Here is a 26,345-nt window from a genome sequence, read left to right as displayed (position 1 = left end):
GACTAATTTTAAATAAAACAAAAGATTTAAGAATGTGGCGCTGGCTTATCAACACCTAGAGTTTATTTTAACAACTATTGTGATCAGGCAGAATACAATAATTCATGTGTGCACTTGGAACACTTGGAGAATACTCAAGATAAGGGCGCAAGCCAAAGCCATTAAAGATACTTAGACAAGCACATACTGCTCGTAATGGGTGAGCAGCCTACGTTTCGGCCTTTGGAGCGCCTCGTGTCCCAGGGTCAGGCAGACGGGATCCTTCTTGAAAACACCCTGGGCCTGAAGGACAGCGTGCGGGGCACAACGCCAGGGATCCTCGGTATCCACCTGCCACTTGAAGAGCTTTTGGCGCAACTGTTTCAATGTGGCACTATACTTTGGCTTGTCGACCAGATTGAGCTGTTCCAGTGCATCCGCCTTGATGTCATACAGTTCCCACTCCGGCCGCTCGTAATACTGTTTGAGGGTGCGATACCAGGGGAATGGCTGTCTATTGATGGTGGCATTGAGTATCTGTTGGAAGGTGGGCGATGTGTAGAAATCCTGATCAATGGGAAAATCTGCCCAATAGTTGAGATTGTGGATGAGCTTATAGCGTCTATTGCGCACCATACGCATCGGATAGGCCATTGTCACCTCATGATAGCTCTGACTGCCGAAAATTGCGTCGCTCTCCTGTGGCTCCGGCTCCTTCTGCAGAATGGGGAGCAAGGATTGACCGCTGAAGCGAGTTCCATTCGGCGCGTGCAGCTGGAATGCATCCAGTACGCTGGGATATATGTCCAGCAAGCTGGTCATAGCGGCGCTCGTCTCATGACGACGGGCCTCTGGCTGTGGCGAGCTGACGATCAGCGGCGAACGAATGCCATGTTCGTAAAGATTTGTGCGTCCGCCGGGGAAAGGCGGCCCATTGTCTGAGGTGTAGACAATAAGCGTATCCGCGGCTAGACCTGCTGCCTGTAATTCGCGCAATATTAAACCAACACCCTGATCCAATCGCGAGATGGTCATATATTGGGCGGCCAGCTCTTGCCTAACCACATCGGTGTCTGGCAGCCAGGCGGGCACTTCCAGATTGCGCCAGTCGTAGTATATGGGCCTCCAGTCCGGTATTGTACCCATGCCCTCCTCTCCGCTGCCCCAGCGCTCGCAGAACTCACCATACTGCGGTGTAATGTGTCCACAACGATGCGGATCGTGGAAGCCCACCATCAAAAAAAAGGGTCTCGCCTCTCGCTTGGCCTGTGCCAGAAAATCGCGGGCGTAGTCCTTGATTCTGGTGATGTTGCGACCAATCTGATTGATGGAATGCTGCTCCTCCGTCTGCTCAAAGTCAAAGCGGAAATTGGAGGCGCCCCCAACATGTTTCTTACCAATGATGCCGCTGAAGATGCGACCGTTGCTCTGTTCCCGCAACACATTCGGCAGCGAACTCACCTCGGGCAGCACATTGAAGTTATGCACACCCTGATGCAGACCGTACATTCCACTGGCATGGCTGGCCTGGCCAGTCAGCAGCTGAGCCCGACTCGGACTGCAGCTGCTCACTGAGGTGAAGGCGTTGTTGAACAGCAGCCCGTTGCGTGCCAACGCATCTAAATTGGGCGTCTGGCAGTACTTGTTGAGATAGGCGCCCATCTCGAAGCCAGCATCATCGGCCAGCAGCAGCAGCACATTCTGTGGCTTCTGCGAGCAGCAGCCGCTGCCCAGAAGCAACAGCAGTGATCCAAATAAAAGGTACAATCGCATTGCGATTAAATTATCAGTAGCGGCCAAGTCAAGTCAATCTATCGACTCAGTGTGCCTGAGTCCAACTGATCAACAAAACATTTCAGTATATGGAACTTAATTCGTTGTCAGCAGTTTGTCTGCTCTCATCTGGCTCCAGGCACACTCAACTCGCATTCAATTCCAATTCCAGTTCCAGTTTCAATCTCTTTCCCAGCACGAGCTCACTGCTGCTCTCTCTCTCTTGCACAATAGCCAAAACTAGGTACACGAATATACACCCATACTTATATATATACATACATACCGATATATACGAGAACATACTTACGTATTTGTGGACTTGTACATTCACTTTGACCGGCTTTCTTTCACAGCAGTTTAATCCACCGTCTAACCGACTACTATGATTTCAACTCATCTCATTTCATATGCTATTTAAATGTACACAAAGAAATATACAAAATTAGTTAGCGAATTATAAATACAAAGTGTATTAATGAGTTAATCTTCTTGCATTTAGTTTTGTGAAGGTTAAATACATATATTGTAAATAAATTTATAATTATTATTTGTAGGATGTGAATAAAGTAATACAAATTTCTTCATTTGCAAAATGTTGCAAACTTGGCAGGGGATATCAGCAGTCTTCAAATTAAAATCGATTTAAACCGCAAATGCAAAATGCTTATTTCGTTACTTAAATAGTTTTCTATTTAAGATCTGCGGGGCTTCAAAATAATTTTGCACTGCAATTATGATTTTGCTAAAATGTATATATATATATATAGCAAATGGTTACGCTAGTCAAGTGTAGCATAGGCTATTCTTCATTTTGTTTATAACAGTGCGCCAAGATAAGGCAATTTTGAGGTTATTAACCTGAAACCAGTTTTATGCCTGACAATTCACAGGCGTCTGGAGAGTATACATAGATTATATATTAATACAAATCTTTTGCGTACATAAATAAGAACAGATAAAATGAATAAATACAAAAATGCGTAAATAGTTTGCATTTGATTTAATAATTTTAAAAAATGTGTAAATGTACTTAAAGAGGAAATATTTTCACATGATATAAGTAAATAAATCTTGTTAAACAAACATTAAACAAATGTTAATAACTAATTCGTTGGTTGATTTGCTGAATTGTTTGTGTAGTCAGCTCCCTCACACCAATTGCAGACAAGCAGCGACTCCAAGTTGCCGTCTATTTTTATGAGAGAACAGATATCAGACATAATGCCATCTCAGCCGATGATGTCATCTGACGTCATCAAAATGACGATGCGAGGCCCCGGTTCAGAACGAAGCGGAGCCTCTTAGAATAGGAGTAGAACCTGCAGATCAACACGTGCTATGCAACCAATACACCTCCTTGCGATATTAACACGAACAAGGCTGTAACTGATACTCTAAAAGATGTTTAATTGATAAAGTTGTCACTGCGATGAACAGAGCATTAAAGCCACTCAATAACGACCCTTCCATCATTTGACAACAATTTTTTGTGGAAAGTTAACTACTTTTTGCGATAATTGACATATACATCCTTGTCACACCAATAGCTGACAGCATGCCATTTCATGTGAGGCTCCGGCCCAGCAGGAAGTGAGTCCTGGCTGGATTACAGGAGTCAGTTCTTTCTTTAAGTACCACTATTGTTTAATATTACCTAGGTTTTTTTGGTGAGAAATAATAAAAAAAAATTAAAAATCACAACAGTTTTGTACTCCAGTTTTACAAATTGCTTGGCTAATTGATTATTGCGTACGTAAATAGTATATATCTGCTCTATAACGAGTATAGTCGAAATGCAGAAGTGTAATTGCTAATTAGCATAAAAATGTGACGTTGGCCAATCTGCGCATTTTCAGATTTGAGCTTACACTTTAATGCGCAATTTCTCCCAATTGCCGGTTTTGTATGTCTTTCTTTCAAATAATTATATAAACACACACAAACATATAGTTTTGGGTGTCACGAGAATCACAGTCATTTAAAGTACATTTAATATACACATATACATCAATGTATATATGTGTATCAAATCGGATAGATATTTTTAGCAAGTGACGTCTTAACCAATTTGCCAGAGGGTGCACGATAATACCTAACTACATAATGTATATGCATTATTAGAATTCATGAATTAACGACAAATGTTTATTTGTAGCTTTGACACGCAACAAAAAAGCTTGTCAACAAGTCTTTAGCAACATGTTGTGCTGATTTTTAACCTGGCAACATGCTGAAGAGGTAGACATCAGCTGTGCTTTTCAGCTGCTGTTGCAATGCGTACCAATTGTTGCATCAGCCAAGCCGGCAATATTCCAAACTCTCTCTGCTCTCTCTCTCTCTCTCTCTCTCTTTCTCTCGCTCTCTCTCTCTCTCTATCGGCCCTCTCACGCATGGTGCATGCCAAATGTTATTGGCCGTTATTTCTATGTGCACTCTACAGTTTTAATATGCGTCATAGGCGACTGTAGGCACGAGCAAAGCTTTTTCGCTCTCTCAAGCGAAAATTTAATCTTCATATGCGGTGTTCTTATCTCATTAATTGACGGATGCGCCTTGAGTTGTATGCGAATAGGGTTATCTTGAAATTGTTATACATATTTTTATACATTTATATAGGTACTTTTCGGATTATAGGAATAACTAATTTTATTATTGTTTGGATGTATATATAATAAATACCCCAGAGCCTCCAGTGTACTTTTTTTTTGTTTGTGCTATTTTTTTTTACTTCATCACGATGAGATTTGCAAAATCAGGTACACTATCTAAAATAACAACTGAAGAATCATAAATCACAGACTATAGTTGGATTTTGTAATAACCGATTAATTTAATAGAATTTAAAGAGCTTATGACTTTTAATAGTTTTTTCTATGCCATCATTTATTTCTGTTTTTTTTCCTTAACAAGAAAATAACTTTGTCGACTTTTTGGTAACTAATAATATTTATAGCTCGACTCTGCCTATAAATTGAGAAAATATTTGATACATATGTTTGTTACAGTTTTCACTACAATTTTTGATACAGGTTTCCATTATATCATAGCTTTTGATTAATTATATATACACTTAAAATTGTGCTCAAATATAAATTCTTAATTAGTTAATTGTTATTAAGGAAGGGTAAACAATAGATCATCCATGGTTAGGAGCTGCAGCAGTCGTTGCAACTTAATATGCAGCATACAACTGTTGAGATGAGCACAGCATCTTTGTGTATCATAAATAGAATTCGGTTTTGGGGGCACGGCAACAGCGCCAACAGCTGAGAGATAGGACAAAATCAGAAAACTTATGTCTGGGAAAGGGGGTCTGTCGAAGTCAGCAGCAAATATTTATCAGCAGCAAAAGTTGCTTCCGTCACAACGCTCTCCGTAGCCCAGTGACTGGTTGAGCGAACTCACATTGGTTAGTAACAAAACTTTGGCCGTCGTGAACAGAGCAACTTTTAATATCGTATCGCAAGTCAAATCAGAGAGTCATTTCAGAGAGCTTTACCCCAAGCAGCAGCAACAACCGCAACAACAAAATAATCAAACTTAAAACTGTGCAAATTTTCGGAAATTTGTGAAATTGTTTAAATTTGTGTTGGATGTCTGAGTACACTGTGCATAGAAAAACCCATTCATTCAATTAAAGATATATTCTTAATGGCATCACAAGCTGTACTTCCGTATAAAGATTTTTTATTCATAGAACACTAAGTTCTTAAAAACCCAATTGAAGTGACAAGTGTCAAGGAAAAAACAAAGAATTATTTGCGAGAGACGCAATTAATCAAAAAACTACATTATCAATTCAAAAAGTATCTGAGATAGCAGTTATATCTAGATACAATAAACAAATCAACTAAAACCAATACAGTGCATATTCAATAACGTGAACTACTAATCTTATCGGTTAACTGCCCCAATATTATGTTCGTCGACTCTTCTATTGCTGTACCAAGAACAACAATAACAACAACAAGTAGAGCGCGTGTCGCCTACGAGAGAGACATTGACAACAAGCGCAGCATCAACGTCATGCAACATTCGCCTGCCGTTGTCTTCATGTGTGTGCAACATTCGCAGCAGCAAGTTCCCATGCTTAACAATTTCATGTGTATGCGTATGCGTGGCTGGCATTATAATTATCATTACAACAATTGTCTACAATCGATTAAGGGCACCTTGTCCACCAAGACTCTCCTAAAGCGCTCCAAGAACTTGCGAAAGAAGCGCGGCTCAAAGATTCGCGGCAATTTTTATTGTAGTGGTTTTCGTTTTTGAGGCAACACACCGGACACACATAAAGAATTCAAAATCTCAATTCACATAAAAAGGAAATTTGTTTAAGCGGGACTTGCTTGCCACACGCGGCGGCATTAAAATGAGTGGTAAGTTCATAAAGCGTATCATATTGACATTGGCAACAAAACCCATTCACATTACACCTAAACATCATACATAGTGAAACTACTAAAACCAAAATTTGATGTAAAAAGCTATGTGTACGTAATCAGCACATGTCCCGCCAGAGTGAGGCGGCAACATTTACAATGTTGAGGCCCTTCACCCATAAAACGCGTATACCCTAGAGTTGCAGCATATGAGAACTGTTGGGCATTTTATGGTTCAAAGTACTTTGCAGCAATAACAAGCAATGATAACTTTATTATCATATACTTTGGCATTAATTGATGAGTAGAAAGTTTGAAATTAAGCAAAAGCGCATTTGATGATTAACTTAAGAGCAAATCAGTTATTTAAAAAAATTCAATGATTTGCCGATTAATCTGTGCATAAGTTATTCTTGATCATGAACAACATTAAAATCATGTCTATCTGCAAACTAGTCTCGTAGTTTGAAAGCTATCTTAATGACCATTGACTACATCCGTCGATTTGATTTAGTCATTAGATAATCACCATCAATTCGTATACACATTTGTAAATTAAATAAAACTAAATATGTATAAAATAAATAAATAAATAAAATGGAATGTATGTCAATAATAGACACTTGTATGTACGTTTGAATGTACATAACTGGGTTCATCATATATTTTCTGGGTGCACCCACCGCTATTACTTAAGAAGCAAGAAAATCAAAGTTCACAAAAGCATTACGCGAAAGTGTTTTTCATTGACGTGGCCCTTGGCACAGAAAAACGCCCAGTCATCATGGCTTGCAAAAGTCCGAGACGGTTTTCAGCAACAAGTTTTTGCATTGCTACAGTCTTGCTGGCCAAATGCCAACAGGCGGCTTTTTAATTTTTTTTTTTCGAATACAAATCTCGTGCCACTCAGTGCCCGTCTGTATTCGGTGCCAAAAAACCCCCAATATAGTTAAGTATATAAATGCACACACATTCATGTGAACGTAAAAAATATCGCAATTTGAACAAATTTCCACGAATTCGGTGTACCGCTTTGGCATAACTGATAATTAAATTGAATTTGCTTTCAAAGCTTGTGTATGGCAAGCACCCTACCTCTTACTAACCTATCCCTCTATAAATAAAACATATGTCACATGCTAGAAAAGCTTTTAGTTTTTGCATTGGCAGCATGACTCATGAGTTTTGTGTAAATACCATTGTACTCTGTCAATATATACAGACCCACGCTCTTCCGTATATGTACATGTGCATTGTGCTTGTATTGTGAGCAGAAAGCTTCCGAATGCGGAGAAATCTTTTGTGGAGCTTTTATCTTTACACAGACAAGTGCACACACAGCAAATCAGCTGCTGATTCACGAATGGAAGCTTTTTTGGCTGAGTACTTTTTTAAATGAGACCGACTCTCAAAATATGTAAAGCCCACATTTAAATACTTAACGTTTCTTCAAAACTCAAAGCCGCACTCCATTTTTTTTTAATTTGTTTCACCTGGCACACTGATATTGAAAAATGAACAGTTTTGGGATCAAGACACTGAGTACATGTATATATATTTAATAAATGTACATAATGTACATAAATGTATATATGTATATATACAACATACACAAAATACATTACAAGCATTTGTTCGACTACGGCACCTCTTGCCTGTATTTAAATTAAATGTAAATATATATATATATACATATAAAATATATGTACATGAGTGTCCATTTGTAAAAAGTAATCTGCACGATACCTAAAACTACTAAAAGATGACTCATAGTCAAAATACCGATTAAGCTATGTTTTTTGTTTGTACACGTATAAATAGTAACTTATATATAAGCCTACATACATTTATATATAGTTGTAGTTATACCTAATAATGTTTCTGAAAGCAAACAAAAAGTATTATTCATACTGAATATTGCAATTGCCGGCCGGCCGGCCATTCGTACATTCGAGCAGATGGGTCAGGGTTAGGAGGATAAAGGTAATTCAGTGCACGACAAATGTTTTGCAAAATACTGACGCCATTTGCTTGAAATTTGTTAGAGTTATATTTCTAAGAGTTATATTAATCTATTATTTGCTGTCTAATTTGGATTATTTTAGTTTTACATAATACATTTGTATTTTCTTCTACTTTAATATATATAACAATAATTGGGGCCATTGGGAGAACCAATATTAAATAAACACAGTGACGTCACAAAATTCCGTTGCTGTGAAGAACCTTGTTGCTTGCTGCTATCGTGACAAAAAGCTCGCTCCACATGCAGCTTTCGCTTATGTGAATGCGAGTATCTGTGTCACACATACACGCTCAGAAAGTTATCTGTTTGTGGAAAACTGGTTTGCGCTGTGCTTTTTGAATTTCACAACGAAACTAAATTCATGAGAATTACAGTGCCGTACACATTTCTGAATCGCCTGGTGCTTATTTCTTTTGCGTTCGCCGCGCGCAGAGTCAATTCCAAGTGAATACTACAAGCAAGCAGTTGAGTGTGACTCAACACAGTTTGCAGCAATATTGAATGTGAAAAGTGGAATATAAAGTCCATAAATACCAAAAGAAGGCAAACTCCTAGTAAAGAATAAAGAGTGTTTAACAAATATTGTACAAGTTTCGTATTACTGTTGTTCTACGTGGAGCAACAACTGCGCATTTGTTAAAGCAAATTTTTTAAGAAACGGCAACTCGCGTTCAGACATTCAAGTGGTGGTTTGATAGACCACCCAATAAATTGCGTCGCTTAATAAAATAAGTGAACTTTTCGGTCAGGTTTCGACAACCCGCCAACAGCGCTTGGAGACACAAGTGATAAATTAATGTAAGTAAATACTGGAATCAAGAATATATAGAGTTCTAGCGAACAGTGTTGTTGGTGAATCAGTTAAGTATATATACTATATGCCGACAGTTTTTAATTATTGCGTCCGCCATTTTGTACTAAGTGCGTAACAACAAAAGCAATGACACACATACATAAATATGTACATACATACATACAAATGCACATATATATGTGTAAGTAAAAATACACACACACACGTATTTTCTTTGGCAACGACGTCAGCAAATGACGAGAGTCGGACACAGATTCACAAGCCAATTTGTAGGTGGTTTTTTTTGCCGACTATATTCTGTGTGCTGCTAATTAAATACATATTTAATTGTACATTGTGTGTATGTGAATGTGTGTGTGGTTTAAGTGTGGGCCAATAATATGTACATAAGTTTGCATGTGGTACTGGGGTTTTTTCCCTAGCAATTAATAATTGCTTTTCGTTGTTGCTCTGGTGCACGATTTGATATGTCAACAAGATTGCGATATGCCCCATTATCTGCAAACACACAATGTATGTGTCCGTGTGCAATTATCTAAATGGCACCAGGGTAGACAATTATTGCCGTTAGCTTTGGCAGTGCCTCGATCGGCAGTATCCAACTACTGATTAGGCCTGGACTTGTTGTTGTTTTTTTGCCACTGTGGCTTTGGCGGCCATTTTGTTAACGACATTGTTGTGAAATTCAATTTGAAGCTTTTGCTTTCGGCTCTGTCTTTTGCGCTCGCCTCGCATGATGCGTAGGGGCAAGGGGAGGGCGGTGTCGGCCCTTATCGTCGACTATCATGAATTTGCAGGGTGTTTCGAATAAGGAAGTACTTTTTATAAGCCGACTAATTTATGGTCTATAGATAATACATATTGAAGTGAACCTAACAAGTGCGCACTTACCAGTCAGTTGATTTTATTATTAAATAAACATATTTACATTGTACGTATATACATACATATCAAAACTGTAAGTAATGTGAAGTTGTTTTCTGTTTTCTTTGCAGTCTAAAAGGAAGTTGTGTCGACGACTCTTTTAGAACTTGTTTAAAGTTCCCTAACAATTTCATTGTTCCTCTCCAACGGTCAATTAAAAGTGAGTATACACATTTCTTTTTACATTTAGTTGTAAGCCTCATTTGCCTGCTTGGTTAAATTAACTACTTCCACTGATTAGTTTGTAAGCTTGTTATTTGAAAAAATTAATACCTTTATGTACTTATGTAAATGCATATTGAAAAAAGGAGTAATTCCACAAAAAAGGAGTAATTCCAATTTAAAAAAGGATTTGATCCAAAAAAAAGGAGTAATTCCATTAAAAAAAGGAGTAATTCCAATATTAAAAGAGGAGTAATTCCAAAACCAAAAAAAGGAGCAATTCCATAAAAAAAAATGGAAAAAAGGAGTAATTCCAATAAAAAAAATGTATATTTAATATTAAAAAGACGTGTACATAAAAAGGAAAATATATAACAAGGCATGAGAAAAAAGGAAAAGAAAATCATAAAAAAATTAACGCCTGAAAAAAAAAATAAAACACCAAACACTCACAATACTCATCCATTTGCTGTACCAATCCTGCAAAAATAAAATTCGCCCTGATTTATAACTCAATGGTCGGAGATATCATGTCATCTCTGCTTTTTGTCAGTTTATTGATGTCTCTAACCTATTGAAGATATATTTACGATCTGCGCGTACATACAACCCAATACACAACATTTCGCACATTCCGCAACATTTAGTGGCGATAGCCCTATCAAAGGATCGTCGATCTGTGTAATAACAAAATCTTTTTCTTTTGTCTACTTTCTTTCACATAAAAACAAAAAATATCAAACCAAAACTCTATAATGTGCTTGCTCCACTCATCGAAAAATCCTGAAAAATCAATCAAATATAATACAAATTATGAAAAATGTATATATTTTGAAATCCTGTCGAACCGAAACCAATAAACCGTTCACCAAAAAAAAAAAAAATAAAATATTAACGACGAATTTGAAAATATGATTGGAAATTTGCGTCGAATAGCCACGTTCAAAATGGCATTCACTGTCGAAGTCTCAGCCAGCCAAAATAGGGCCAAGAGCGAATCAGACAACAGCAACCATCACAACAACCACAACACCGAGAACATCAGCTACGGTCAGCTCAGCAACACCGATTATTTTAACGGCATCAACTCAAGCAGCAACCAGACGGAGTGCCGAAAATCCCAGAGATATAATATTGATGATCCAGGAGCCAGCACGGGCACAGGCAACAACATACGAGGCACAGCAGAGCAACGTCGCAACTACTGGCGAGAGAATCTACTCGTCCAACTGCAACTGCTCGCAGAAGAGAACAAAGCAAACAGTGCCTACGACGGATTCGCCTATGTTGACGTTAACGACGAAAACGACAACCATACCGATCGTAATAAACACGCTACCCAATCCAAGAATTATATTGATCAAGGTGCCCACGCAGAACAGCAGCAACACAGACAACAGCAAGAGCGACAGGACAGAGCCGAGCGCGCCTCGAACTCGTCTTATCAGAATACCCTTTTTACCAGGGTCGGTACCAGCCACGGCTTCAGTGAAACGTGCTTTGCCTACGGCGAGCTCTTCAGTAAACTTTACAACTTCGGCGACAGCATCCCGTATCGTGAAAGACGCCATCAAATCGACTGGGACAATATACCCACAAGAACAGTGCTCGAACAGCTCCAACTCTCAATTAAATCGAGTCAACCAGAACGACCCGACCACAACATCGACAACGGTGACCCAAACGGTCCAGGTTTCGAGCACGCCCCAGACTTTGGCGTCAATGGCTGGTATACAGCTGACAGGTGCAGACATGCAGTCCCCCCAGGATATGAGTGGAGCAATGCCTACTGCTACAGTTGAAGAGATTGATGTTCCGGTGTTCATTGATGGTGAGTACTGTGTTTTTGTGTGTGTGTAATTTGTACCAGCACTCTCTCATTACTGTTCGAAAATCAAATCGAAATCGAGTAGCCAATACTCAAACGCATGGCCAAACAATCAGTTAGAGAAAGAGTCAGATAGCAGGCATCGAACGGCGACCGACTGCCCTTCCCCAAAGGGGGGTTAGTTCGGTGCTCCATTCTGCCTATGACATCGAGGTACATTACCACGAGTTGACGAAGTGGAAGATCACAGTGCAATGACCCATTGCGACCACGCAGCAGTCGATAGAGTAAACGTAAACATTCCTTTGCCTAATGCCAGATCGGTCGTGCGTCGGGTAAAGGCAACCCGCGCAAATCTTTTCTGGCGGCAAGGAGCAATCTGGTACCACATTCATTTCAGGCTGATAAATATTTCCAATTAAATCACTTTTTAAGTTTATAGTAGGTCGTTACAGGGTATTTGAAATCGTTCAAAACCGATCAAATATTTAAATTAATTGCAGGGGACATTTTGGACGCTATAAAGAAAACCAATTCTTGACTCTGAATCATTCTGTTTCCATGCAGATACGTTTGGCTTCAAATATATATTAATATACCTTGGCATAGCTATCTTAAATTGCGAAAAGTTATTCGAAAACTTCGATGTTTTATTTCCTTTTTAATATATAGTGTCTTCAAAAATATCATCAATTAAAAGGTCATAGTGCTTTTAGCAATGAAACAATAAAAACAAATGTTTCACTGGAATTAAACGTGTTAGTAGACATATATGTTGCATAATAAAACACATGAGAACGTTGCGCTCGAGAGTAACCGAATACTGAATACTCTGTTGCCAGTTTAATACCAGCTGATAACAGGTGTCAATGAACCTCTATCGGGATGGGGGAGAGGAGGCAGTTATTTGTTGTGTCTTGGTCTCTGAATAATCATTAATTTGGCTTTTAAATTGGGGGTCTATAGCTCTAAAATTACCGGGCTGTGATTTGTGATTTAATTTGGCTAGTTCCAAGATTGATTGTGATAAATTTAAAACGGAAGGACTTGATTTCTTAGATACTAACAGTTAAAGAGACTGTGTCAATGTAAACAGATATAATTTTATTTACGTATTTTTCAATGCACTTAATTCCCTCAGCTATGTCATAAGAATATGCCGTTTTTCTGAGAAAAATAAACCAGTTGTACATTTATTTTTAGTTTTAGTCAGATGAATACTCGAAAAAGTATACCTATATACCCATATACTATGTGTGTATGTAGAAACAATATTATTTGCTCGAGTCATTACACATTCGCGAATAAGTATAGAGTATAGAGTGCGCTCTATATAGTGTTTTCGATTGGCTTTATTTTTATTTTTATTAGTCTCTGTTTCTACAAACTGGATTGTCTGTTTATCTCCCATAATTTTAATGCTAAAGTCCCCATATTTTCTTGGCGGTGTCCTTCAAAGATCGGAATACGCCACGTCCACCTCCGCCGCCCTCACGCCCCTCGTCCCTAAAAACTTTAAATGGCTTCCCCCTCGTCCCTAAAAACTTTAAATCTTCCGCAGATTTTGAGTTAGAGCTGTCAGATTAGGTAGATACGTTACTGGTAGCCGCCTTTAAGAACCGAGAAAAACTTTGTATGGCGACGCCCTCACCTGCGCCCATAATCGCCAACGCCGATATTTCGGAAAGTGTAATCGGTAAAGTGCGCATATCTCCCACAATTTTAAAGATATTGCTTATAATACCCTTCAAAAATCCGGAAAAAAAATGTTGCCCGCTCCCACCCTCGCCTTCAAAATCGATAAAAGCCTATATCTCACTTACCAAACTTGCAGGGAAGATTATTAGCAACTTTCTCCTACTTGTTATCCGCTGGAATAACTTACGGTATCAAAGTATTCCGCAGTCGGTTACGCCGGACTGCAACGTTCTCTCTTATTTTTTTTGTTTGGTTTTTACGACAATGATTCATGCGATTTGCTCGTCAGTAGTTCTTTTTTGTGCAACTCCAGCAACAGTAATTTTAACTGCGCACTTTGTAATAAATGCACACATATTTATATAACTCTTCTGCAATGTACGTACACATAGCAATATTCATATATATATATATATATATATAATTATATATTAAAATATAATATATATGTTCGTCAGCTTATAGTTTTCAGACTCATTTACTTTGTGTTAGACAAATGTCTTTCTGCTAAGTGTCCATATATAATGTAGCGCATGTGAACTTTGCCTTCTAGTTGCCACCACATCAATTCTCCTTTTTTACGCATACTAAAATAAAATTAATTCGATATGTATTCAATAACCAACACCAGAAAAGAAATAATCAGATATGTATTCAATAACATAGTGCAAGCACACCATGCACACCAAGACATTTATGTATAAGCATTTGGCATATGTATTTTATATATGTTTACACAAACATAGAGCAATTCCCCTTTGCTCGTTTAACTTTACAAAAAGTTAGACACAACACACCACTTTGGTCACTTTGGAGCTGCAGAAAACCATCCTCCCCATGCTATCTCATAGGTAGCGAGCCCTGTTTCCATAAATGGGCATGCTGGCAAAATTGATTTTAACACGCTCATTTTGACAATAAAAAAGTTGAGTTCTCTTTTTTTTCAACCCAAGGCTACATATATACGTACATTTGTATAAGTTCACTGTGCGTTATTGGTATTAAATGAAAATCATACGTTAGTTCAAGTGCAATGGCAACAGATGATTCATGACATAGATTCAACTTCTTATTTAATATATATGTAGTAGTTACAATCGCTTGTGCATTATTCTTAAATAAATGTGTGCCTTCATGCTAGGAGTACATAGACAAAATATTTAATGCACGTGTTCAGCCCTTTGTTAGGTCCTTCTTACCACAATTGTTGTGAAATTCGATTAGCATGATTTGCAAAATATGAGAGCGTCGTTCTCGCTCTGAAAGCGAATCGTCGCCACCTTGCCACCACTTGTAGGAGTATGTGTGTACTCTCTCTGTTGTTTGCGATCAACACACAGCGCTCTCTTTCGCTCCATAAGAGCGGGACAGCTGATTTGTGCCGGCCGGTTGATTGTCTCTCTCAGATACAAACGCATACCAACATACATATACAATACATATGTATACCATTTTATGCATCGCGTATACGCGATGTGGTCCGACATACATAGGTTGTTGTACTTTTTGTTTTCATTAGTCTGCTATATTTGAAAACAACAACAATAATTTAATTTAATAAGTTGCAATGATTTTGCCTAATAAAAACCAATGAAAATTAACCACTTCGCTAAGTGCCATTTACATTTATGTATAAATATATATGTTTTGAATTCTCTGCTCTGATGAAATTCCATTTTCAAGTGTATTGGTACATCAAGCGACCAAACTACACACAATAATTTATATGTGTGATAGCTTGCTAACATGGCCTACTGCTATCACAACATTTGTTATTGTTCGAGAACAAGTCCCAGTTTGAGATAAATGCGAAAGAGCGTGACAGCGATACTGTCAAAAAACACTTGCAGGCTCTCTCTGTTGGTCTGTGTATTCGTGTAGGTGTCTTCGTGTGCTCTCTCGTTCTTCCGATCACACATCGACACAGCTTACACAGTCGCATACGAAGCGTGCGCTTGACGCATGAAGTCAGTCTTCGTTGGTACTTAAGACGAGAAGAACGTGTTTCGCAGCACAGGCGGCAGCGCAACCAAAATTACGTTACTAAAAGCCGAACAAAAGGTGAATATTTATGACAATTAATATTTTGTTCAATTTAAATTAATTTCTTGAAAATTAAAAAAAAAAAAAACAAAATGTTCAATGAGATTCAGTTTAATTTTGGTCCGAAAAATTAATTATTATATACATTATGGTAGGTCCACCAACTGCAAATGCCTGTATCATCTTATCTCTGTTTTTGCGTCACTATGGCAAATTTAAATACCAAAAATTTCTTCTTTGTTTTATCTTATAAAGTAATTAATTGTTGCACTAGGTTAAAAATGTTGAGTTGCTATTTTAGGTAGACACGCAAGGAATTGTTGCGCATTTTTATATTTACATATTAAATTCACCAAAAAGACAGTTCAAATTGCTTTGATTTTGTTTCAACCCTTTTAACAACCAATACGACAACAACAAAATATGACTAGACGGCAGCAAACATGAACGATCATGTTCGTTTGAGCGCAAACGTCATGTGCGCAATTCTCTTATTCTCTCTTAGTGTCTCTTTCCTCTCTGCACCGACTGATTTTACAAGTGTTATTAGTAATTTCTTTTCAATTTACAAACATTTTCTACAAATTTAATTAGGTGTGCGATATTAATTTGTTTTCCATTATATTCTAATGAATCTCGCTCCATAATTTTCGCCAATTTATTGCATTTTCACTCTTAATTTTCCTGCCATTTTTCGTTTTCGTTTGTTGAATTTCACAACATAGCGTGAGTGAGATAGCGTGTGTCAGCTGAAAGGTATAGCTAGTTGTCTCTGTCTCATTTTGTATCTCACCTGAAAAGTATGCAGCAAATCTAATCCTAATTTGAAAACAAATATGAAAGTGGCTTTGATTATTATATTATTGCATACAATCTTGAACCTGAATGAATTAAGTAAATTAATTGCGATAAGTGGTCATTATAGAGCAAACACACCCATATTAAATATGAATACGATGAGCTACTCGAATCAATCAATCGAAAAACAAAACATTAACCGGCATTTAAAATGCACTTGTAATTAATTTTGCATTGGCATTGGTATTAATATTTTGTGTCTTTCGTAGAATACCTGCAAAATATAGAAGCAAGTTTGTCAACGAGCAGCAACAACAAGAGTGAGGAGATTGGAACAGAGATTTTAACCGAGACGGATAAATTTGACTTTGACTTTGATATAAACTTGATTGCCGAGGATCTCATTGAATGCAAGGAAATGGATCAGTGCAATCTGGGCATGGATAGAAATAACAGCGACTACTACAACTGCGACTTAATTAATATGGATACAACTGACTTTCAACAATTCGAGGACGGCGAGGAGTTGGCACTTGATATGAACTCAATGTGCAAAGGCATCGACATCAATAGCAATCTGCGCGAGGATTTTAGCCTGGAAAACATACTGACGAATTCGGAAAATCCAATGCTTGCTAACTTTTCACAGGGATCCATCTCAAATAGCCAGGTTACCAAAGAATTCACAGAGCTCCCCATGCTGGCCAATGAGAACAGCATGGAGAACAGCTCCTACGGCTTCAGTCAGCCTTTGTTTGGCTCTGGCCATCTGGATGGAGTCAACGAAGATGTTTGCCATTTGGTCGCTATGCCCGACGGCATGCCCACTCTGGGTGTCAAGCGCACAGCTTCTGCAGCCACTATATCCGTAGCCGAGTCAATGCCACAAAAACGCATCAAACTCGGACTTAACATTAACAAATCACAAATCAGTCATTCAGATGTCATCAACACGCCCACCATCATCGAGCAGATGCTCAACTTTGATGAAGTAAGTATTGCATACCGAAATTAGATTGACTCGATAGATCGATCGAGATCGGAACATTGTAATTAACTTTTTCTTTTTCATTTACAGCTTAATTTTGCCAACACCACCTCCACCCGGGATGAAATCTATGAAGATCTGCGCAACACTGAGGATATCAGCTCCATCACCATTCTACCAGATTATTGCACAGCGCCAAATACGCCCAACAGCACATATTCAGTCGGCATCGCCCGATCGCCTGAGCCAACGTGCCAGCTTGGATTTGGCGGCTTCATCACTGCACCTGTTTCACCCGCCTTCTCCACTGCCAGCACATCTCAGTTCAGCGTCACAACATCCACCACTGATAAGTCCAAACGCAAGCGTGGACGGCCAGCCAAGGAGCACGCTGATGGCCCCGATCCGGAGCTGATGTCGAGAATGACACATGAAGAAGCGAAATTGTACCTGGATCGCCTTAAGAATAATGAGGCTAGCCGTGTCTCGCGCAAGAAGACCAAGAAGCGTGAGGAGGAGGAAGTTAAGGACGAGGATGCCCTTATCGCGAAGAATCATGAACTGCGCGAACAGCTGCAGCGTCTGAAGCATCGATCACAGAAGATAGTAGATTTCCTGAATCAGAATCATCATAAGAGAAGCACATACATCAAGCCCGAGCCGGGGCATTGAAATTCTCGTAGCCATGCCATAGTCAATAAATCCTGTGCCTCTTGCCGATCGCATATTGTGACGGAGATTGCTTGTTGTAAGATTAGTGTTTATCCAATGTTAAGGTAGTCGTTGAACAAGTCGCTGTAATGTGTGGCCACCACTCAAGGAGCCACAAAAAAAAAAAAAAAGAAAAAAAAAACATCAATGTTAAACAAAAATTGATGAATACAATATTTTTATATCATCTAAGTGCATATGCATGATTTGAAAGCGCCACATAAAAAGCGCACGATTTTTAAATTTTTTTATTCGTATTTCTATTATGTTTGCAATTGTCAAATTTTAATTACATGTTTTTATACTTATGTTTTACATATTTAATAATTGTAATCAACATCAAAACGTATCTTCAAGCTCATTAGAAGCAAAAAAAGAAAGATAAATACAAAAAAACAACAAAAAAATGAAGTAGCGATTAATTACAATTATATATAAAAATATTCTTTTATCGCAAAAATACAAAAATTGTTACAAACAAAAAAAATTTAAATATTGTTCAAGCTATGCATAAATGTATTCCACGTATATTTTAGAATTATTATAAAAACTGAATCGTTTGAATAAAGTGCATGTCCTTAAGGACATGTCGAAATCAACATATTCTCTTTCATTTTCTTACTACTTTTCTCTAGGTTTACTCATGGTATATAATAAAAGTTCTTGCGTTGCGCTAATCGTTTTGGTTGCCAGTTTGAATCTAATTTCGACTAAGAAAGCATTGCATTCATTGAGATTTAGCAAGGAATACGAGGGCTTATTTCCGCACATATGGACAAATCAATTACAATGTAATCAATACGTGCAATATGGCAATTACAATCTAAATAGTGATTTTGACTTATCAATGTCACCCCAAAACAAAAAATATGAGGCAATTAATTAAATTGTTTATTCAAGATTCTAGACAGTTAATGTTAATTAGCCTATTGCACATTAATTTTGAATCATATCGTTAGTCGAATTCGTAAAATGATTTTAAAAACCAAAACCGTAAGAACTTTAAGTCCAAAACCAGCACCGTTGACTTTTTTGCATAGCCTTGATTTGTTTGGTGTTCAGCGCGCGTTGAACAACAATCCGTGACGGGAGATGGAATCCGCCAGAGATTTAGCCAATTTAACTACAATTACGCTTGATGGAAGGGTTTGCGTGACTGTAGTAAACTGAAGTTGGTGTCATTTTTGCCGCTGCTGCGATTGTTGCGTTTTGTTTGTTATTCAAATATTTCTATTGTCGCATCGCGCGCTTTTGTTCAGATTGGGTGGGTTCATTTACGCGGCTTCTTGGGAGTTTATATATTTAAGGTAGCGTAGTCCTTGGAAAGTCTGTGCCGTAGTATTTGTGGCGTGGCAAGCAAATAACAACCAATTACGCGGTTGAACTTTGTAGGCGAAGCGCATGAAGATGCACGAGTAGAGCGTCAATGCTGAACGGAGAAGCAGATAATAAATTAATATGAATATTAAATAACTCAATTAATATGAATAATAAAAAAAAAACAATCTGGCGCTAAACTGTCAGCCAGACTTCTCCGACTATCTGAATCTGGCTTATCAGTGCTTTCTGATTAGCAGCCCGGAATTATAAAACGTATCTTTCTGAAAGTGGTTTTCGGTTACGAAAGCTTTTATGGTAATTTTTATTCAGCTGACTGGTAAACTGGTTATAGCAGCCCAAAACCTTACCAAGTGTCATTCTGCCAGAGATGAATTTTGGATGCTTAGTCGTGTCGGCAATCGCTGCTACTGGAATACCCCAATTGGCAACGGGTCCCCAGAAGTGGGTGCTCATAAAATAATTGCGCCACTCCTGGGCACTCGTGGACATTGTGCGGCGGACAGACATTCTGCTTGCTGTTGTTGTTCGAAGCGGATAGCTGCAAATAAATACGCAATACACTTGAGATTGGCGTCTTCCTTGAATGCGTGCATATGTTTTGTTCTACATTTAGAAATCTCAAGGTCTTACAGGTTGTTTTTTCCAATGTCGCAGTTCTGCTGATCCTGGTTGTGGGCGCTGTTTTTGCTTTAGTCGGTGAACAAATTAAACCAAAAATTGTAAACGAAACTTGTTTCGAAATGTTATGTAAATGTTAAAGTTTAAGAAAGAAAATTACAAAGCCTACACAAAACCAACAGCTGCTCAGCACTAGAATAAACTTCTATCTTTGTGCGCTGCTGTCATTTTTAGGCCTTTTTTTGAATATTTATCGTAAGTGGATGTGGCAGCACTGCTTTGTATAAGAACGTGTCACTCGTATACGACATAAAAGCACGGTTATAATTTGATTTCATAAATAGCATTGGCCGTTTTTTGATTTAAATATCAGATGAAATATAATCATAGACTTAATTACATTTTTTTTATTGATACTCAAAAAGGCTACTTTCTTTTTAAATTTCTCATAGAATGCGAGATTGTGACCAAAAATCTTCAAATAGCTGAAATGCTGAACAAAGAATTTTTGGATTTAGGATTAGTTCAGATACTCTACGAGTGAAAATGGAATGTTTGAGTTTCTCAACAACTTCCAAATCGTTGAATACAGTTCGATACAATATGTCAATGCGATTCTAATGCACCATATTCTTGAAAAGTCTATATTTATATATCTGAGTCGCATTTAATTTGCGCCTGCTTACCCCTAAAAGTATGCCTTGCTTTTGGAAATGCTTGTGGGAAATTTATCCAATACATCAACCTGTTATACGAAGTGCACTGATATTTCCCACCCGACATTTGAAACGAAATTTGATTTGTATTTTCACAAAAAATTATGTGTGCAATACTTGGACTCACTTTAATCTGGAAGTAGCAATTATTTGTTATAAATTTGCTAATTTTAAAGGGAAACGTTTATGATTCACTCAGAAATCCTTGCATTTCATTAAAATGAAAAATCATTATTGATTACATATCCAATATGCCAAGTATTGGGACTTAAATTAGTATGGAAGCAGAAATTATATTTAAAAATATTATTACTTTTGAGTAGGAAACGCTTTGCAATTGTCGTTCTTGGATACAAGCAAGTAAATTATAAAGAGAAAACATTTTGTGCCTCTATTTGCGTCAGCCAAACTGTTACCAATTGTTTGCTCAGCCATCGCCAATTACTGAAAGCATTTGCTGGTATTGATTGCACTTGACTTGGCTTATCACTGCACCAGGGGAAACTATAAAAACCGGCAGTGGTCCAACAGTTGGGCATTAGTTGAGGTAAAATGAAATTTCAGCTAGCAATCTGTTTGGTTCTTTTGGCAGCCACCAGTTTGGCCAATGCCTATGAAGGCGATGGGCAGCCGGCCTGCCGCTCGCAGGAGGAATTGGATGTGGCCATCTATCGCGATAGCTGGGATCCTACTGCGTTCTGGAAATGCGAGTCGCTCAATGAGCCCGCTTCCAAGTTGCGTTGCCCGGCCGAGATGGGTTTCCTCGACAGCGTTAAGGAGTGCGTCCCCTGGGAAGAGTGGTCTTGGGAGAAGCCAAAAGCACCACCCAGCGAGCTGGATGATGAGTAAACTACAACAACAATAACAACAACAACCAATGTGTATAATTGGAAAAGCCAAACGTGACATTTAATTATTGTCATTGAATTCAATATTAAAACTGCGCTAGGCGGCTTATTAACGCAACAAAAATAATCTGAATTAAATATGTATGCTAAGTCTTATTGGGATTCTATGGGAGTCTTAGTCACGTGTGCGCATGCCCCAAATGGAGGTGCGACGCGTGCCAACAGTTGGCCGCCCCACCGAGCTGTGTATAAATTTGTTGATGCTAATTTTCGGCATTTGCTTCTCCAGCACCTCCATTGCGGCATCCGAGAGCATGCCAAAAATGTCCAGATATGTGAGAGATGTCATATTTTTAAGTTCTCTAAAATTGCGTTAAATTAGTTAAGAAAGTTAGCAAGACTTCTGCGCACAACTTACATGAATTTCGCGGCAGGTATGAGATAGCAACGCGACACGGACAAATACTCAAGACTGTTGAATTTCATGATTGCCGCCAGTGCTGTCGGCGTCAGACTGTTGCAGTCGGAAAGATCGAGCTCAAGCAGCTGTGGACAGCGTTTCTGCAGTGTGACAACATCTGGAACGAAAGCAAAGTTGAATAGTGAAATGTGTTTGGTCTTTTTTATCCTGGTTGGCTGGCAGCTTACGTGCATCAGAGAGGACTCGCCGGCAGCCGGCGACGTTCAATCGGATGACATTGGACGGGATGTGAGTAACTAGTGCGGTGACCGCGTCAGCGCTTAAATCAGTCCACGATATATTCAGGCTGATGAGTTTCTTTAGCGATTCCATCATTTGACGAACGCTGCCGGCCTGCAAGCCACCGACCATTGACAAATTGAGTGTCTCTAACGCTTTGTTCTTTGAGATCTCAAAGCATATCTCATCGTTGACATCCGCATGCTCCAGACTAAGTTTCTTGAGTTGGCGGCAATGCGCGAGCAATGTGTGCAAAGAGCTGAGCGAAATGGAGGCAAGACTCAAGTCCAAATATTGCAGACGCGACTGAAAGTCGATGGACGACGGTTCGCATGTAAAGGCTGGATCTTGTATCTGTGTGGGATTGGAATCGATTAGAGAAGCGCAAATGGTTTTGAAATTGTTCACTTAAACTTACGTCTGTTTGGGCGAGGCGCAAGACAGGCACACCACGACGCACCACCTGCTCCAGGGCAAGGGGACGCAGTGTGCGCAGACCGAGATCCAGACGCGTCCACAGCGTCTCATCGCGGGCACAGTAATGGAAGCGACGACAAACAGTCGCTATGCGCAGCAGGGTCTTCTTCGGCAGCCACTTAAAGATGCCCAGCAGAATCTCATCGGAGAGCTTATCAAAATAGTTGATTCCGCTGCTAATGTGAGCGATCATAGCAGGCGTGCGATAAACAAAGAAGTTGTCACTGGGCGCCAGACGCGTTGTCACCGTTTGCAGCAGTCGCAGTGGTGTCGGTGGCGCCACACCTTTCTTTTGACCCAACAACAGCGCCTGTTTACTGGTCGAGGGCAGTAAACCGAGTGCCGTTGGTTGCTGTTGTTGTTGCAGTTGCATTTGCGTCGGTGGCGGTAGTACCAATGACGCCTCATTTTGATTATTGCATGTGACGGTGGCCAGAGGATTTCTGGTGCGCTTGCTGGGCGAATTGGAGTTGCTGCCACCCTCTCCAATATTGTTCAGAGCCGTGCGCTTTGCCTGCGCCAAGGCGTGCAGCTTCTCCGCCGACTGCAACAGCAAACGCTCCTGCGTATCTTCGGTGTAAACATCGATCAGAGTGTTGTTACTGACGGTGCTATTGTCCAGCGTTGACGAGGTCGAGTTAAGACTTAGTCGCGTCTGCTGATGCGCCATGCGAGGCACACTTGTTGTGCTGGGCGTTGTCTCGTTGGAGTTCTCATCGCTGGTGTTGCTCACCGCAAGTGCAATCGCCGATAGAGCCGACGAGCTGCTCTCCTCCGAGTCCAACATGCCGAAGCCCATTTCCTCGAGTGTCTCTAACGTCAGCGCGGAAGGGGACGAGGTGTGCTCGTAGATCGACGCTTTCGTTGCAGCGGTGCCGCCGTTCTTACTTGTCGAGCGTTTTCTGTAACAAGCGGGAAGATGGAGAGGGTCCGAGGGAGGTCATTAATTAAAAAGTGCTCAGAATGCAATAAGTGGGCCAGTTGCTTGGTCAGCAGGGGTCAAGCACCTTTCTTCAATTGGATATGCACAATTTTATTTTATTTGGCAGCAACGTGTGACGTCACTGAAGTAATTCGCGCCTTTTGCTGACCAGGCAATCGCTCTGCGCTAGTCGATCGCAATGCAATTTCAAAACACACAAACACATATTTACCTGGCTACTGGACACAGATTTTCTATGTTTTCGGCACCCTTTTGCTTGCGGCTGCTCATATTTATTATAAAAATTATCTTTTTTTTCGTCACGCACAAATTACGCGCTATTTTTTTGTGCAGCGTTGCCCATATGATATTTGTGTTTTAATCTTTAGTAGTGCTGCCAGATTGTACATAATACTCGCTCTTTTTTCAGCACTTATTATTAACCAACACTTGCAAGACAGGGAAAACAACAATTGTCTAAAATCGCTGGAAAATCGCAATTTGGGTGACAAATAAAAAGGGAAACGAAATTGCGAAATTAAGAATGTGCATATATTTCTAAGAATATGCATAATTACAAAAACCCACAGCCAATGACACAAAGATACATTGAGGAAGACGACCGCGAAAACAACGATAACGACAACGATTGCGTCCCTTGCCGCGGAGGCCCCTTTGCAAGGTTTGTGGCTGCTGCTTTTGTTGCACTTTCTTTGTTGCCTGAGTCGATGGCAGTTAAAAGTAGCTCTTTGCGTTTATTTGTACAGGACAGCATATATTAGATAACATATTATTATCGGCAACAATTTCAGTTTGCAGCCTGAGTCTTTTGATCTTATAGATTTTCATTTTGCTTACCCACAGCAGATCCATCAAAATGAGCATTCGCACTCGTGCCCTAGTCTTCTCCACATTCTTTGGCAGTTGCCTGGCCATCGGACTATTGCTGGCCAGCATGACGACCAATCACTGGGTGCGTGCGTATCCACGACGCGGCAACTCGACGGAAGCGAAGGGGGATGTTAACTTTGGATTGTTCTATGGCAATCAGAATTTAAATCCTGGATTTGGTGTGCGCACTTATCCGGTTGATGGTGAGTTATTCAATGGAATTAAAGTACGTTTTGATTAAATGGCAATGCACTTCTGCAGTTTACTCCTTCATTCGCACCGAGCACGGTGACACCAGCTTCTGGCTATGGCTGCTCACCACACTTGGCACTGGATTTGGATTGTTGGCGTGTGCCGTTGCTGCCATAGCTGCTGTGCTCAAGTCGGCTTCGGCTGCTAAGAAAAACGGCACCATGGTGCTCCTGTTGGCGGCCAACGTCTCAGCTGCGGGCGCTCAGGTGGTTGCATTTTTGGCCTGGCTGGTGCAGTTCTATCAGTATCTCATCCACAATGTACTCATAGCCGAGCATCAGCAACAGCATTGGTACAGCACCGGGCTCGCCTATCTTGGCTACAGTTTCTACCTGGTTGTTATTTCCACAATTGTGATCCTCATCAACATAACAATTCTGCTATATGCCAAACGACGTGAGCATCGCGATCGCCATCGTATGGAGCCCCTAAGCAAAGATAAGAATACGGCGGCAATCATGCTCTACTAGGCGGAGAGAAAAGAAGTATAACCCTAATGTAACCTCAAATTAAAATGTTCGGTCAAGCGATGCGGACACCACGAAATCTCAGCGGCCCAATGGTTTGTGCCTTACTTAAAAGATGCCCCTGCCTGCCACATAATAATTATCGAATACCAATCTGTATCTACAAGTTATTATTACTTTTATTCTTCTGGTAGTTTATAAGTCGGCATAACTATACATATACATATCCTTATGATGTTGATCAAGTCTGATACGCATTTCGATTGCACAAAGACACTTGATGAAAGCAACGCACGATACAAATTATACAATTTACTCTATGCATTTTTATACTCGAATGAACTTTATATACTCGTTTTATATACATTTTGATGAGCATACAAATAAAACAAACAGTCATTATTAAGATATAAATTATTTAAGAGTCTTATCCTCTCCATGTTTTCTCCAATGTAAAAGGAATGAGAGCTGTACAGTAGCACACGCTACGCCACGGGGCAACATCCGCAAAAACCCAAAACTAAAAAAAAATAGGAAAACGCAAAAAATCTCGAAGAAAAGTTATTTGAAATAGGAAAGCAGTCTGTGTGGCAGTTTTTATTGATGAATTGCTCAATACTTTTGACTTTTACCAAATGTCACAACAATTTCTTCATTGTAATTATAACGTTCCAGCTAATTGCCAAGAAGGACCACACCGTGGCCATCAAAATCAAAGGTGTCATCGCATTGCATTTTGCAAACAAATCAATTATCTTTTTTTTTCCTCTTTTTTTAACTGTTCTTTCCGTCTGGCTGAGGACCCCTGACTGATGGCTGTTTCCTTGCAAGGACATTATTCGGTGTGTGGCTTTGTTCTGCGCTGCGGCAACCACTTCCTATTTCTATTTGATGTCATGCCCATAACACACACAGGACAGGACACACTATCCTGCTTCCTTTGGCTTGTCGATCGAGCCAATTATGTCATCATTAGTTTTGATT

At 39.5% G+C, this 26,345-nt stretch overlaps 6 protein-coding genes across 8 annotated transcripts; 3 read left to right on the top strand and 3 right to left on the bottom strand.

Annotated features, from left to right (window-relative positions):
* Positions 1–25: 25 nt before the first annotated feature.
* On the bottom strand, positions 26–1,815 carry LOC6563634 (N-sulphoglucosamine sulphohydrolase). The gene has a single exon (XM_001989518.2). It carries the CDS (start codon positions 1,750–1,752, stop codon positions 172–174), a length of 1,581 nt encoding a protein of 526 aa, XP_001989554.1. The 5' UTR covers positions 1,753–1,815; the 3' UTR covers positions 26–171.
* A 3,357-nt stretch (positions 1,816–5,172) lies between these two features.
* On the top strand, positions 5,173–18,728 carry LOC6563635. 2 transcript variants are annotated; one of them, XM_032737572.2, is made up of 5 exons: positions 5,173–6,134; positions 9,973–10,061; positions 11,000–11,894; positions 16,700–17,421; positions 17,509–18,728. In XM_032737572.2, the coding sequence occupies exons 3-5, from the start codon at positions 11,201–11,203 to the stop codon at positions 18,088–18,090; spliced, it is 1,998 nt and encodes a 665-aa protein (XP_032593463.1). In that variant the 5' UTR covers positions 5,173–6,134; positions 9,973–10,061; positions 11,000–11,200; the 3' UTR covers positions 18,091–18,728. The 2 variants fall into 2 exon arrangements, with proteins under 2 accessions (XP_032593463.1, XP_032593462.1); XM_032737571.2 differs by lacking the exon at positions 5,173–6,134 and adding an exon at positions 8,513–8,961.
* A 271-nt stretch (positions 18,729–18,999) lies between these two features.
* On the bottom strand, positions 19,000–20,321 carry LOC6563636 (mitochondrial pyruvate carrier 1). The gene is made up of 3 exons (XM_001989520.2): positions 20,101–20,321; positions 19,818–20,008; positions 19,000–19,558 (listed from the first exon to the last, which is right to left on the bottom strand). The coding sequence occupies exons 2-3, from the start codon at positions 19,975–19,977 to the stop codon at positions 19,404–19,406; spliced, it is 315 nt and encodes a 104-aa protein (XP_001989556.1). The 5' UTR covers positions 19,978–20,008; positions 20,101–20,321; the 3' UTR covers positions 19,000–19,403.
* A 1,020-nt stretch (positions 20,322–21,341) lies between these two features.
* On the top strand, positions 21,342–21,790 carry LOC6563637. The gene has a single exon (XM_001989521.2). The coding sequence runs from the start codon at positions 21,357–21,359 to the stop codon at positions 21,651–21,653; it is 297 nt and encodes a 98-aa protein (XP_001989557.1). The 5' UTR covers positions 21,342–21,356; the 3' UTR covers positions 21,654–21,790.
* Positions 21,687–24,101, bottom strand: LOC6563638 (S-phase kinase-associated protein 2). The gene is made up of 5 exons (XM_032737380.1): positions 23,984–24,101; positions 22,771–23,731; positions 22,301–22,706; positions 22,071–22,230; positions 21,687–22,014 (listed from the first exon to the last, which is right to left on the bottom strand). The coding sequence occupies exons 1-5, from the start codon at positions 24,040–24,042 to the stop codon at positions 21,828–21,830; spliced, it is 1,773 nt and encodes a 590-aa protein (XP_032593271.1). The 5' UTR covers positions 24,043–24,101; the 3' UTR covers positions 21,687–21,827.
* Positions 24,102–24,206: 105 nt separating this feature from the next.
* Positions 24,207–25,775, top strand: LOC6563639. 2 transcript variants are annotated; one of them, XM_001989523.3, is made up of 3 exons: positions 24,207–24,433; positions 24,619–24,845; positions 24,904–25,766. In XM_001989523.3, exons 1-3 carry the CDS (start codon positions 24,318–24,320, stop codon positions 25,362–25,364), a joined length of 804 nt encoding a protein of 267 aa, XP_001989559.2. In that variant the 5' UTR covers positions 24,207–24,317; the 3' UTR covers positions 25,365–25,766. The 2 variants fall into 2 exon arrangements, with proteins under 2 accessions (XP_001989559.2, XP_032592962.1); XM_032737071.1 differs by having other exon boundaries at positions 24,219–24,433; positions 24,616–24,845; positions 24,904–25,775.
* Positions 25,776–26,345: the final 570 nt, after the last annotated feature.

The sequence above is a fragment of the Drosophila grimshawi genome, unplaced genomic scaffold, assembly GCF_018153295.1.
Source record: "Drosophila grimshawi isolate 15287-2541.00 unplaced genomic scaffold, ASM1815329v1 contig_311, whole genome shotgun sequence".
NCBI lineage: Eukaryota > Metazoa > Arthropoda > Insecta > Diptera > Drosophilidae > Drosophila > Drosophila grimshawi.
Note: the sequence above shows the minus strand (reverse complement) of the source record. Positions and strands in the feature narration are given on the sequence as shown.

Coding starts and splice junctions, on each gene's coding strand:
- LOC6563634 (XM_001989518.2), bottom strand. CDS start 1,752: ATGCGATTGTACCTTTTATTTGGATCACTGCTGTTGCTTCTGGGCAGC.
- LOC6563635 (XM_032737572.2), top strand. CDS start 11,201: ATGATCCAGGAGCCAGCACGGGCACAGGCAACAACATACGAGGCACAG. Junction 11,895..16,699: donor TGTTCCGGTGTTCATTGATG/GTGAGTACTGTG, acceptor TGTCTTTCGTAG/AATACCTGCAAAATATAGAA. Junction 17,422..17,508: donor AGATGCTCAACTTTGATGAA/GTAAGTATTGCA, acceptor TTTCATTTACAG/CTTAATTTTGCCAACACCAC.
- LOC6563636 (XM_001989520.2), bottom strand. CDS start 19,977: ATGTCTGTCCGCCGCACAATGTCCACGAGTGCCCAGGAGTGGCGCAAT. Junction 19,559..19,817: donor CTCTGGCAGAATGACACTTG/GTAAGGTTTTGG, acceptor TTCTCCGTTCAG/CATTGACGCTCTACTCGTGC.
- LOC6563637 (XM_001989521.2), top strand. CDS start 21,357: ATGAAATTTCAGCTAGCAATCTGTTTGGTTCTTTTGGCAGCCACCAGT.
- LOC6563638 (XM_032737380.1), bottom strand. CDS start 24,042: ATGAGCAGCCGCAAGCAAAAGGGTGCCGAAAACATAGAAAATCTGTGT. Junction 22,707..22,770: donor TGCGCCTCGCCCAAACAGAC/GTAAGTTTAAGT, acceptor AATCCCACACAG/ATACAAGATCCAGCCTTTAC. Junction 22,015..22,070: donor ATACCTGCCGCGAAATTCAT/GTAAGTTGTGCG, acceptor ACGCAATTTTAG/AGAACTTAAAAATATGACAT.
- LOC6563639 (XM_032737071.1), top strand. CDS start 24,318: ATGCATAATTACAAAAACCCACAGCCAATGACACAAAGATACATTGAG. Junction 24,434..24,615: donor CGCGGAGGCCCCTTTGCAAG/GTTTGTGGCTGC, acceptor GCTTACCCACAG/CAGATCCATCAAAATGAGCA. Junction 24,846..24,903: donor GCGCACTTATCCGGTTGATG/GTGAGTTATTCA, acceptor GCACTTCTGCAG/TTTACTCCTTCATTCGCACC.